The 14,406-nt window shown below is 43.6% G+C and overlaps 1 protein-coding gene across 1 annotated transcript in view; it reads right to left on the bottom strand.

Annotated features, from left to right (window-relative positions):
- CEP192 (centrosomal protein 192) overlaps positions 1 to 11,542 on the bottom strand; it is a 72,453-nt gene extending 60,911 nt beyond the window's left edge. The window contains exons 1-6 of the mRNA XM_052660615.1: positions 11,433 to 11,542; positions 7,255 to 7,422; positions 6,042 to 6,167; positions 3,553 to 3,728; positions 1,639 to 1,688; positions 445 to 565 (exon numbers count right to left, since the gene is read on the bottom strand). Coding sequence (XP_052516575.1) covers positions 445 to 565; positions 1,639 to 1,688; positions 3,553 to 3,728; positions 6,042 to 6,167; positions 7,255 to 7,422; positions 11,433 to 11,542 — 751 coding nt within the window. The remainder of the gene's footprint in view (positions 1 to 444; positions 566 to 1,638; positions 1,689 to 3,552; positions 3,729 to 6,041; positions 6,168 to 7,254; positions 7,423 to 11,432) is intronic.
- Between the last annotated feature and the right edge of the window lie 2,864 nt (positions 11,543 to 14,406).

The following is a 14,406-nucleotide window of genomic DNA, read 5'->3' as shown; positions in this document are numbered from 1 at the left end:
CCTCTTCTTTCACTGAAGCCTCACAGACACATTCCTCAGTCAGAATTAACTTGTCACCCTCCTATGACCCCCACACAGTTTGTATCATTGAAACACACTTCACACAGAGGGGAGCCATGCATCTCTTTGCCCACTTGGTAGGACTTTCAGAGCGCAGGGGCAAAATATTTCATTGAACCCCAATGTCTTAGCATGGTGCTTTAACTGTTTATATGGTAATGATACTCAACAGAGAGATGAGAGTAAGCCTATCAGGAGTGCTATAAAGAAAAAAAATTTTAACTCCCATTGCTTAACGGAAGTGGCCATTTGAGTGCTGGTGGATAAGCGGTAAAGAAAGCAGAGAAACAGAAAGCTGTACAATCACTACGGCAACGAGGCAGCAGAAACAAATGGAGCAACGCTCAGGATGAGGAAAAGACGAGCCAAGTTTCGTGACGCTACCAGAAGAATCTTCCAAGCTGGCAAGTGATATCAGTTTCTCGTTTTCTAGGAAACTAGTAAGGCTTAAGTCACTATTTGGATTCCTCTCTTCAAAATGTTTTCCTGCATCAGGAACACCAATCTGTAAGAAATAAAACAAAGTGAGAAATAAAATTCAATCATTTTACAAAAATAATGTTAAAAAAAATTCTTTCAAAAGTAAAATAAAAATTGCTTTTCCTTTTTGTAAGATTTTCAAGTACTTTGTTTACATATAAACATGAGACTGCTGGACACAAACTGTTTATCTGCTCAGCATCTGTCCTCCAAGGAGTCGGTCTCTTTTGAGATCAGGGGGGCATGCGGTGTGGTTCAGTCACACCTCTGTACCTGTATACATACACACACTGATGCGCAGAGGCATGCACACAAAGAAGCAGATGTAAGGTCCAGAGGCTCACAGAATGAAGTTTTACCCCAATCCACCACCTGGTACAGTGATTCACAGAGGGGAGGGTGGATCCAAGTGAGCTCATTAAAATTGTGATTTTTTGTTAGTTTTTTAACTCTACACTTAAAGAAAGATGACACTCTTCTTTTTGGTCATGAATGTTAAAAGTGTACACTCAGGTTGCCTACAAACAAATTCATCCTCCCCACCATTCAACAGATGATAGAGTGCCAGCTCTGTGCTGGGGACTCAGAATGCAGAACCCTCACCCCATAGAGCCAGTACTCCAGAGGATCCGGCATGGAGCCAGGCAGAGCAGCGGTGCAGACAGCCCTGGAGACTCAGGGAGTCCCAGGCCAGCCCTATTCCCCACTTCCTGGTTACTTACAGCAGTTCACAAGTAGAAGACTTCTACCTAATATTAACGGTACTCAGCATTCATACTTGTGAAACAGGAACTTTCACTCTCCTAACAATAGAAATTGGTAACAAGAAGGCAATGGCAGTCCACTCCAGTACTCTTGCCTGGAAAATCCCATGGACGGAGGAGCCTGGAAGGCTGCAGTCCATGGGGTCACTGAGGGTCGGACACGACTGAGCGACTTCACTTTCACTTTTCACTTCCATGCATTGGAGAAGGAAATGGCAACCCACTCCAGTGTTCTTGCCTGGAGAATCCCAGGGATGGGGCAGCCTGGTGGGCTGCCGTCTATGGGGTCGCACAGAGTCGGACACGACTGAAGTGATTTAGCATAAAAGATTACCTTATTCTCTTTACTCATCCAGGATTGTGAACAAAAATCAACAGGTGAGTCTGTTAAGAAAACAAAAACAAAAACTGACATACCAAGGTATTTTATCAACTAAATACCTAACAACTCTCAAAGATATTAATAGCAAATTAACAAACTAAACTATTTTTCGCTTTAAATAGAATAGAGCACTTTTAAATGATAGTATAGAAGCCGATCACTGGCAGTTAAATTAAAAAAACAGTTAAATTAAAAATCGTAGAAAAGCTTAAAAAATTATACACATACCAAAAACACCTGAATAGGAATCTGATTAAGTCTTTAAAGTTAACTTCTGCTTTACAGAGGATGTGGGAAAGACATAATCAAGGAGAATGACACCATGAATGAGCAAACAGTAGGACAGCTCCAGGAGGACAGGCCTAAAGACACCACAGCAAATGAAGCAAACACAATGGACCCTTCCACGGACCCCAATTCAAGCAAGTCAACCAAGATAATCAGTAAAATATGGACCAGGGTACCATATGCATCAATAATAGCACTGTGGTTACCCAGGAAAATGTTCATATTTTTAGAGAGGCAAACTAGTATACAAAGGAATAAAAGGATGTCTGGATTTCTTAAGTATCAGAGGAAAAGGTCATAAAAAACAGAAAAGATGAAGCAAGTGTGACAAAACTTTATACTATCAAAAACAGAGAGATACATGGGGAGGTTTTTTTTTTAAACTGATATAAAACTTTAACCCTTTTAAAATATACAATTCAATGGTTTTTAATACATTTACAAAGTTGCATAACCGTTATCACTCTCTAACTGCACAATGTTTACATCACATCAGAAAGAAATGCTGTGCCCACTAACAGTCACTCCTCCTTCTCCCTGTCCCCCAGGCAACCACTAATCTTCTCTGTCTAGTGGATCTGCCTATCTGTACCAACGGATAAATTGACTTGTAGCATATGGCCTTCTGAGTCTGTTCTCTTTCACTCAGATGCTTTCAAGGGTCTTCCTATTATAGCACACACCAGTACTTCACTCAGTTTTAAGGCTGAATAATACTTTTCTGAACGGACACACTACATCTTATTTATCCATACATTAGCTGATCCATACATTAGCTGATGGTCATTTACACTGTCTCCACTTTTTAGCTACTGTGACTAGTCAAGTTATGGACACTCAGGTATATGAGTTTTTGTGTAGATACACACTGTCACTTCTCTTGGGTGTATGTCTAGGACTAGACTGGCTGGGTTGTGTGGTGAGGCTACATTTCACGTTTTGAGGAACCATCAAACTATCTTCCACAGCCACACCACTTTACTTCCTAATAAGCAATGTGGTTTCCACAAGAAAGGAGACTTCAGCTTAACCAAAAAGGACAATGAAGAGACTGATTAAGAGATCTTCTCTTACAAAAGTATTACAACATTAATAAGTAAATGCCAAATCAAAGCATTTTTATAGTATCATAGTTTAAGATAAATACTGGTCCAAAGCCAGAGAAACAAGAAAGGAAATTAAAACTGTGTGATATCACTTATATGTGGAATCAAAAAAAAAAATACAACAAACCAGTGAATATAACAAAAAAGAAGCAGATTCACAGAAATAGAGAATAAACTAGTGGCTACCAGTAAGGAGAGAGAAGGGGGAGGGGCATTATAGGAGCAGGGGATTAAGAGGAACAAATTAGTAGGTCTAAAATAAGCTACAAAAACATACTGTACAACATGGGGAATATAGCCAAAATTTTATAGTAATTATAAATGAAGTTTAAGCTTTAAAAATCATGGATCACTATATTGTACACTTGTAACTTATATAACTGTACATCAACTACATTTCAATTTAAAAAGATATTTTTAAAAAGGAAATTAAAACACACACATTAAGAAATAATTTCTCCCAGTGGCATACCTTGCTCTTGCCCCAGAGGGGAGGCTCTGTCAGAAGGACTCTGGCCCAGGAAGGGCTCTGCAGCTCTGGCCTGCTCCCCTTCTGCTCCTGCTCCATCACTGGGAAAAGCAGACTCTCTGAGGACAGCATCTGACAAACATTGACTTTCTGTCTGGTTCTTTTTCTTAGCAACAGAACTTTTAAATTAGGGAACAGAATAATAATGAAATATTAGTTACCTTGTGTATATCTATAAAATACCCATTAGTTATTTCGCAAAAAGTAGACACAGTGGAAAAAAAACATTTCTGGACCCAGCCACATCCGAGGGACTACACCATCATTTTAGGCCAGCAATGTACATCTACCAAAACCAAATACACTGTTACTCTGCCTCTCAAGTGATAGAGTGAGGTGCTTTTTTTTCCCTTCTTTCCCAGATCTGTGAATCTATCACATCTAGAGGAACGCTCAGCTTTTTAAAAAACAAGACAGACTTAAAGGATATTGGGATATTTGCCAAATAGCTACTTCTGTGAATTACAAATGCTTTTAAGTCATACTTCTGTCCCTGCCACTGTTCTTATCCCTGTCTTCCTTCTGCCTCTGATGTTTCATATACAGTTGAAAAGCTTCTTCCTTAAAGGCAATTTTTCACCCAAACTACTACAAAAGTTCCTGGTTCTCTCACCGATCCCCACAGCCATTTCACCAGCAAAAGGAGGGGGAGGAATGGAACTTCAGGAAAAAGTTGCTACTGTAACAAATTCATCATGTGACAAATGGATACCCAGGGTCAGGCTTATATCATGCCATGATGAAAGAAAATAAAATAGTTTTTTCATCAATTCCAAGTTCTAACTCTCTGTCCTAGTTTCTCCACCTTTTTATTACAGCTGCAGTAGACAGCTGAATCAAAAAACAAACAACCTGATTAAAAAACGGGCAGAAGACCTTAACAGACACTTTCCCAAAGACATACAGATGGCCAACAGGTACATGAAAGATGCTCAACACTGATCATCACCAGGGAAATGCAACTCAAAACCACAAAGTGGTATGGCCCTTACACCTGTCAGAATGGCTAGCCTCAAAAAAGACAACAAACAGCAAGTGAAGAGAATGTGGAGAAAAGGGAACCCTCCTACACTGCTGTGAGACTGTAAACTGGTACAGCCACTGTAGAGAACAGCACGAAGAGATGACCAGTCCAAGTTCAATGCGTGAAGCCGGGCACCCGAAGCCAGTGCTCCTGGACAACCCAGGGAGGGGAGGTAGGTGGGAGGGTGTTTAGGATGGGTGGGGAACACATGTATACCTGTGGCTGATTCATGTTGATGTATGGCAGAAACCATCATGATATTGTAAAGTAATTATCCTTCAATTTAAATTAATCGATTTAAAAATATTGAAAACAGAATTACTATATGATCCAGAAATTCCACTCTTGGGTACTTATGCAAAGAAAATAAAAACACTAGCTGGAAAAGATACACGCACCCCTATGTTCACTACAGCACTATTTACAATAGCCAAGATATGGAAGCAACCTAAGTGCCCATCGACAGATAAATGGACAAAGAAAATGTAGTTGTGTATAGTAGTCGGCCATAAAAATGAAATCTTCTGATTCAAAGCAAATCTAGAATGAATATACAGAGTTAACAATTTTTATAAAGTATTTATGCATGTGTGCTAAGTCATTTCAGTCGTGCCAAACTCTCTGCGACCCTATGGACTATAACCCACCAGGCTCCTTCCTCTGTCCATGGGGATTCTCCAGGCAAGAATACTGGAGTGGGCTGCCACGCCCTCCTCCAAGGGATCTTCCCAACCCAGGTATCGAACCCATGCCTCCTGCAGCTCCTGCACTGCACGTGGATTCTTTGCCGCTGAGCCACCAGGAAAGCCCCATGTACATGTATATGTGCATAGAAAATCGTCCAGATTAAATAAAAAGATGCTAAGCTGCTAAGTCACTTCAGTCGTGTCCAACTCTGTGCGACCTCACAGACGGCAGCCCACCAGGCTCCCCCGTCCCCGGGATTCTCCAGGCAAGAACAGTGGAGTGGGTTGCCATTTCCTTCTCCAATGCATGGAAGTGAAAAGTGAAAGTGAAGTCGCTCAGTTGTGTCCGACCCTCAGCGACCCCATGGACTGCAGCCCACCAGGCTCCTCCATCCATGGGATTTTCCAGGCAAGAGTACTGGAGTGGGGTGCCATTGCCTTCTCCAAAATAAAAAGATAATCAACATCTATTTTTTAATTAGCAGGCTGACAGGTCTTTGCTGTCTTCCTTACAACTGCCTGTATTTTATGATTTTTTCCCAATGAGCATGTATTACTCTTAGAAAAAAATTTTGAAAGACTAAAAATGTTATTAATATCATATAAAGAAAACGGCTAAAGATTCTTAGAATTGATTAGAGACACAATCAATGTTCATCTTCCATCAGACTGAGTGAGACTCGCTCTTAACACAGTGAAAGCAAGATGAAGTAAGAACTCACTCATCATCCGAGAAGACAAGCCGTAACCTCTCTCTCGGCTCATCTTCACTCTGGCTACTGGGCGATGTCTCCGATGGAACTGAAAACTTCCCTTCCACCAAGTAAGACGTCTGGACATCAGAATACCTACACACAAAAATTTTGTTGCAATTGTTAATAATTAAACTATACATATTTAAAATTCACATGACATAGGACTGTGTGACTATAAAATCAATCGCCAGGGGTAAAAATAGATAGGGCCCACAGTGTTGAAAACCATCACCATACCTGTAAATCACTGAAAACCTGTGTAATAGCAGAACATATATTTTCAACAAGAAACTCGTGGAAATCGTAAAGCTAAAAGTTTTCAGAGTTAATCCAACCCCTCCATTCCAAAGGTAAAGATGATGCTCCATACAAAATGTTTAGGTTGGGAAGAGGATGGGAAAGAGGTTAGAGTTCCTTTTTTTAATTAAAGATTTCTCTGTAGCATGCAAAAGCCTTAAAAAAAAATATATGTAATTTAGTTGTACTGGGTCTTTGCAGCTACAGGGACTTTTCTCTAGTTGTAGCGAGCAGGAGCTACTCTCTAGTTGTGGTGCACCGGCTTCTCACTGAGGTGGCTTCTCTTGTGGAGCACAGGCTCTAGGGCGCGCAGGCTTCAGCAGTTGCAGTGTGTGGGCTCAGTAGTTGCAGCTCTCAGGCTCTAGAGAACAGGCTTGATAGTTGTGATACACGGGCTTACCTGCTCCGTGGCATGTCAGATCTTCCTAGATCAGGGATTGAACCTGTGTCTCCTGCACTGGCAGGCAGATTCTTTATCACTGAGCCACCAGGAAAACCCAGAAGTTAGATTTTTAAGCACAGGCAAACGTCACACATTACACAAAATGGGTGAACTATACACATCACATTTGGGGATGCAGCTCAAATCACCAGCTGCCAGGGGGCTGAACTAATACAAAGCCAAAACACCATGAACAGAAAAACCACTGGTAGGTCAAACGGTCACCGGTCACCAGTGCTCAATCCCAAACCTACCCACCCACCACTGATAAGGTGAAGGAATAGGAGAAGGTTTTATCTTCTATGTTGACTTTACATAAATGGTCATCTCCCTCAGATAAAGCAAAAGCTCAAGCTTGGCTGAGAAATTTCACAGAAGTATCAATATATCACAGGCTTTAAGGACCTGTAAAAAAAAATCATCTGTTAAAACAATTCGTACCTGTTTTCAGAGTTGGATCTATTTCTAGCAAGTGTGGAAACAGCAACAGGCAGGCCAAGATTTGAAGAAAGAGTGACATTTTCCAAAATCCCACTATTACCAAGTAATGAATTGGTTAAAAAGCTTGGAAATGACTCCTCGGCTATACCTCGAAAATCTTCCATCTCACTGCAACAATAAAAGTATTCTTATATATCAAATATTACTACAAAAATTTTCCAAATCATTAAGAACAGAAGTCTCATAAATCTTAGAAAACTGATAAAATTCTTTTTTTGGAACAGCACTAAGGGGATACTATAGCTGAGAATATAAACCTCAAACTATCTTCTTACAATTAACAAAACAATGAGATACAACAGATTAATTACTCTTGAATTTTGAATTTACTAATAAAGAATCAAAGAAGAAAATGACATCAATGGCACATACAGATGATTTCAGGACATTACTTAAAAGTATACCAGTTGAATACACATCCTAACACGGAATAGAAAAAATAGAACCAGCAAAATCTAGCCCCTGATTTCAGAGATTAAGGATGAGTAAACGGTTTAAAAAGTGAGTCTATCCAAAGAAAAATATTCAAGTTTATAAAGTATATCTGGCACATGGACAAGACAGAAATGGTGAAAGTGGCACACACTGGTTAGGTCTGGGGAACCCTGGCACACTCTGTACTGATGTAGAACCTCCACTGCACGCTGGCCACAGGCTCCATGGATCTCGAGCTCAGTACTCAGGAGATGTCACTTAATTTAAAAAATATTTCAGAGTGCTTCTCATGTAAGGGTTGTGTGGAATTCAGTGAAGAAAATAATTAAATCAGAAAAAACAAAATGAGAGGATACTGGCCTTATACTTTGAGGAATGCGAAGGACTTTCATAGGCAAAGTATGAAATTAGGGAGCTTTTAAAGAAGACAAACATAAGCAGTGGTGGGAGAGATTTAAGATTTATTGTATACCCACTACCTTAACTCACTTATCCTCAATTTACTAAAAAAACTCAGAGACTAAACTAGCTAAATTTATCCAAGGTTGTGCAATTAGTAAGATTCATGCCCAGGACTAATTCCAAACTGTTTTAAACACTAAGTGTATGGTGACCATAGGAGATGCTCCACTGTATTCAGGCAACAGGTAAGCAAAACCATGGAGCAGGTCCCATAAGACTTAAATGGTGTATTAGGAAGTCTGGCCTAATCCCATCAGCTGAAAGGAGAGGAAGAAAGAGGGCTTAGAGCCTGGAAGGATATTCTAAGCACTGCCACTACTGGTAAGATGGACAACAATGCAGGACTGTGCTAGGTTCAGTGACAAATCACTCATCTGTGAGTTTAGGTATTACAGACTAATCCAATTACTCAACAAAGTAGGAAAAGTCTTAAGATCAGTAGAAACCTACTAAACTTACCTGAGCATAGATGATTTTATCCACACTCCTGGCAGAAGCCCACCCTTCCCACTCCAACACCAGTCCCTCCTCCTCAACACTGTCCCATCTCTTGGTGCAGTGGCCCCATCCAAAGCAGCCTTCCTCAATTTCAGCCCAGCTATCCCCTGGAGCCATCACCACCTCTGTCCATGCTCCTTCTGCCTCTCAGACCTCTAGTGGGAGTCACTATTGTCCACCCGGCTCCAGTCCTCACTGGAGCCCACTCCCAGTTGGCTTTCATCCCAGGGCCTCACCAAGCACTTGTCAACATCACCACTGACCTCTCTGTCGCCTACCCCATAATCCCACGGTCAAGTTTCAGTCCTCGTCTTGGACCTGACAGAATGAAATTCATGCTCCTTCCCCACAGAAATACTTTCCTGGCTTCCAAAGCACCTCTGTCTGACCCCCACATTCACCAGGGGCTGCTTCTCCTCCTTGCCGGGGCCCTCCTCCTCTCCTGGACCTGCACACAGCAAGGCTCCAGGGCTGGCTCAAGGTTCCCCCATCTATCCAGCCTCACTACATGACTGCCCTCACTTTGGAAGTTTTATATCCCAGCCTGGGCCCCTCCCCTGAGCCTCAGATATTCAACTACCTACGTGACATTTTTACATGGATATCCAACAGGCACCTGACACCTCAACCTTGACTCCACTTCATGGCAACCCCCTCAAGAAAAACCACTCTTCAATCTTCCCCACAGAGAAAATGACTACTCCGTTCTCCCATTGCTCAGACCAAATTCAGGGCCCATGTCCCCACCAGCCAGTACAGTCAGGCACGGCATGCCTGTTTCCTGGCACTGCTTACTCTTCTCTTTATAGTTCACCCGCTTAACTACCCTCTCCCCCACACCAGAATGTGAGCACCATGAGGGCAGAGACTGGGCCTGTGTCACAGTGAATTCCTATCTAAAGCAGTGCCCTACAAAGTAGACCCTCAATAAATCTGCTGAAGAAAGGAAGATTTTCAAACTGAGTTAATACAAGCAAATTCATCACCACCTATCTCATAAGCACCCACCACATCTCAGATCACGGCCCAGTGTTTTTCTCTCTTTGACAGGTCTAATTCCTCTTCTTGATTCCTATAAAGACATTCAAACTCTCCCACATTAGGATGCAGGAAGTGGAAAACCTGTCCCATCCTTCCTCTGCACTTTACCCACGCCCCCCACCCCCCACCCCCGCCACAGCCAACCATCTCATCTGACAGCCTCCCCTTCCGTGTTAGGGACACCCAGGACCCTGACCTCAGTTACACAACGCAGTGCACATGTTATACAGACGAATCTCAAACTCAAATGCCTTCAACAACACACACTGTCAGACAAGAGGCCTCTAAGAACTGAGATCAACTAGAAAATAGACTCCACTTGAACCAATTTAAATGCAGTGAAAACACCACAGCCAATCAAAACACACTTGTGAACCTTATTTTTGAGGAAAACACAGGGCTTGTCTAAAACAAATCCAGAATCACTCTCCATCTTTCTGACTCTGCTACGACCTCTCTACCCAACAGAAAGGCCTCCTGACCAGTCTCAACACCCTACAATTAATCCTCTGCATGGCAGTCAAAGGGACCATCAAACATAAGCCAGGTACCATACCCTTCCTGAAAACTTCAATGAGCCACCTCATCTTCCACGTCCCAGTCTCCTGCACCTGTTCCTGTAACACCCAAGCACATCCCCGCCCTGGGGCTTAGAATATTCCTCGAGATGTCTGCACAGCTAGCTCCTTCCCAACATTCACCTCAATTCAAATGTTGCCTCTTTCTAAAAGAGGCGATCCCTTATCATTAAGTGAAACCTAGCCCCATAGTCCGTCACAGTCATTTTACTTTCTGCTAGACTGATGACTGCCTTTTTGTATTTGTCTGTCTTCTTACGCTGAAAAGATTTCTCCTAAAAGCAGAAGACTTGCCTATCCATCCATCACGCTTTAAAATCCTGACCAAATCATCCAGGTAGGCTCCTCAAATCTAGTCTTGTAGCTAAGTTACACATTTACAAACATATTTAACACATCAAAATATACATTAACTCTTTTAAGAGTGATCTCAGCTTAGAAGGAAACAAATCCAAGAAAATAAAGATATTAAGCAAAGATCATTCAGGCAACAATCACTATCAAACAGAAACCGTGAAAGACAACTTTGTTTGGTTGCATGAAGAAAAGCAACAGTAAATAAGGTGGTTGTCCTCAGGAAGCTGACAATCCACTCCAACATGATACAGTGTTAAGTGTAGAAGAGCTTTGCTATGGGTCCAAGAGTAACACCATCCAGGGAAAGATTCCTCCAGATGTAATCTAATGCCCAGTCTCTCTTTTCCAGAACAGGATTACACTTATTCTAAGCCATCCTAAAGCTTTCCTAGAAGAGAAGATCTCCTAATTTCCATCGGTACTGCATTACCAAGCCCCCTGCCTCACCTTAAACCAAATCAGTAGGATGTTGTCTTTCCTTTCACTACATTTGAACTAACCAGCCACCTTTGAGATTTCTCTGGATATTTCCCTAAGGAAATAACTTCAAAACTTCTTGCTCGAGTTTACTAATACTTAATTGCTTTCAAGCCTAGATACATAAAATATCATGGGCTGCAGCTGTGGACCAGAAATATACGAGAAAAAATATCACCTGTGGGGGAAAAAAGCAAAGTCAAACTTCCCCAAAGCTCTACGATACTATCATTAGGTAGGCACTTTAGCATAGCAGTTTTCAAAGCTTACCGTAAAGTTTGCCCTAAAAACTGAAGTCCGGAGAAAAAGTTGATCTTGGAGCAGGAAAAGCTCCAGTCGAGTGACCTCAGAATGGTAACAGCGAGTGAAAACACAGTCATGAAAACAGCTGTCCTCCAGGCGACTGCCTCGAAAGGGACCTCATGCTTCAGGGAACAAAGTCTGCCGTCGGGAGAAAACAAAAGTAGAGATACCTCAAACACTGTCTTCTTTCCCGTTTTTCCGTGAAACGACTCGCACGAAACCAAGAGCCACTGGGACACGCCGCACCCACGGAACAGCAGCGCGTCACCCGCGCCTGGCCCGGCCGATGAACGGGGCCGTCGTGTGGGGAAAGGGGGGCGGGACCAAGCCCGGAACAAGATAACCTCGTCCCGGAGGCCCCGCTCTTACGGCAGCCCGAATCGCCCTCCCCGACCCAAGTACCCCTCACCGAGCGCGCGACGCCAGCCGCTGCAGCCCAGCCGGCTGAGGGTCCGCTGAGGAAGCGGTCAGGAGTCCGTGGTGGGGTGGCGGGTGGGTCCGACAGCGCGCGTGCGCGCGTCCCCTCACGGTTGCCGGCCGTACCGCGCGCCCCTCCGATTTACGTCGGTTCGCGGCACGGGCCGAGGGGCGGGGACTCCGAGCCGGCTTTGGATTGGGTGGCGCGAAGAGGCGAGCCCGCTGATTCGGCGAGGGCGAGCGTCCGGATTTGAAGCGGGAAGCCGCGCCCCGCCCAGGGGCGCGGCGCCTGCCTTACCTGTAGCCAGAGCCCCGGCACTGTGCCTAGAGACCTACTTCGGGTGGATAGGACAACTAACACACCCCGAGTTCGGGTCGGAAGTGTTGGCACTGCCCCTACGGGGGCAGACACTGACGTGTGTGGTCACCTGCCGCACGTTTACACCTAGAGCGCTCCTGTTAGAAGTCTTACCGTGGGCGCGCGCTACACTGAGTCGCCCGTGTGGGGCAGTAAGGTTGGTCCCGGGTGGAGAGGGACAAGATGAGACGGTCGGTCCCTAATTACTTTCCTCCGTCTCCGTTCTCCTTAGGTCACGAATCCCATCACCAAAGCCTGCTCAGCATAAGGCCCTACTATTTTACAGAAACCACTCCTTTCACTTTCCTTTATCCCAGAATTTATTGCTTACAGTTCCTCTAACAAATTTAACTCCTTAACTTCATCCATTCAACGGTTGTTGAATGCTGACAGGCACGGCATACTTGGGACTTTAACAGGCTCCACTAATTTTAGCCTGGTGGGAAAAAGACATCCGCTTACAACTTGACCTTCTACCTCCTCTAAAATACTGCTCAGTGATCCTCTATGGATGCCCTTTTCACTTTTTTGTCTCTACCTTTGGAAACGCTCTCTGTGTGTGCAGAGAATAAAACACCCACCCTTCCTTGATTCTGTTTATCACACAAAGACCACTGTCTTTCCTACACTTAATTGGCCTCTTTGCACACCTTGTCACTCATCCCATGTTTTCTGGCTTGGCCCTAAACACTACTTGCACACTCTAATCAGGACTGGCCTGTCAAATTCAGTGATGTCTCCACAGTTCTCTTGCCATCTCGCCTTGAAACCTTCTATCCTTGGCATTCAACTACCCCTAATTCTACCTGTGTCCACAATGAACAAAGTTTAAATGGAGAAAAATCTCAAGTTTCTCAATCTTGGAAAAATAAACCAAAGACTTAGTTCTAAGAGCTGAAAAGATGCTACCTGAGAGTAAAAAGCAACCCTTTGTCTACACCACACACTAGCAGTGAACTGCTGGACTGTGTCCATGTGACAGACTGTCACCCACCCTGAATCCCTCAGACCCAACTCACTGTCCTTCGATCATAAAGATCAAGTGACCAGAGCTCTCTCCCATGCCACCGAGCAACCTGACCATAACAAAGAACTATGTACAGGAAAAGAGCCTAGACTGATGCCAAACTGCCTAAATCTCAATGCTCTCACTTCCTAGCTGTGCAGCCTGCAGGTGGCCTCATCTGTAAAATGGGGATCATCAGGGCACTCTTGCCTCAGAGGACTTGCTGTGAGGATCAAGTCACTGAACTTGCATCCAGAAGAACACTGGCAGGTGGAAAGCACTCAGGCAACATGAGCTGTTATCTGACCAGCTGAAAGGGAAGAGTAGACCCCCCAGTGAATTTCAAAGCTGTAATTCCAGGTAGAGCTTGAAGCAGCCCCGCGGCAGGGATTCAGCTAGGAAAGGTGGATGTCTCACACACCCTTTACTGACTGCTCTGAGTGCTAACACCTCAACACCAAGATCCAGCACCTTCTACAGTGTGAACACAAGGTATGTGTGCAGATTCATCTCCCACTAGCTCCCCAAACGGACCTTATTCTTTCAGTGGATTAACACTTAATCCTCTTGCCTCTTCTATCTGGGCCATCGCCCTGGACTCCGCCCTCCTCCACTTTAAGTATTCCAACCTGTCAAAATTCTACATCCATTCCAAATCCTGCTGACTCATAAAAATCCCTTTCTTTAATGCCTACTGTACCATTCAACCTTTACTGTGAAGCTAAATCTTTATTACTATTTGTAAATTCTGTAAATACCTTCTCCCACTAGAATGAATGTGTACAGACTACCTCTTTTTTTTACATATCCCAAAGTGTTGGCACAGTGTCTTGCACACAGAAGATGCCCAATATTCACTATATTACCCCAGACAGCTTCCCTGGTGGCTCAGATGATAAAGAATCTACCTTCAATGCAGGAAACCTGGGTTCAGTCCCAGGGTCAGAAAGATCCCCTGGAGAAGGGAAAGGCAACCCACTCCAGCATTCATGCCTGGAGAATCACTTGGATAGAGGAGCCTGGGAGGCCCAGTCCATGGGTCGCAAAGAGTTGGACATGACTGAGCAACTAACACTTTAACTTTTCACCCCAGGTACCTCTATAATGATTGAAATCTAACTTGAATTCTTAATTCTGAGTTAGATCCAGACTGAAAGTGA

This window comes from Budorcas taxicolor, chromosome 22 (assembly GCF_023091745.1).
Source record: "Budorcas taxicolor isolate Tak-1 chromosome 22, Takin1.1, whole genome shotgun sequence".
In the NCBI taxonomy this organism is placed as follows: Eukaryota; Metazoa; Chordata; class Mammalia; order Artiodactyla; family Bovidae; genus Budorcas; species Budorcas taxicolor.
This window is presented reverse-complemented; position numbering and strand designations above follow the sequence as displayed.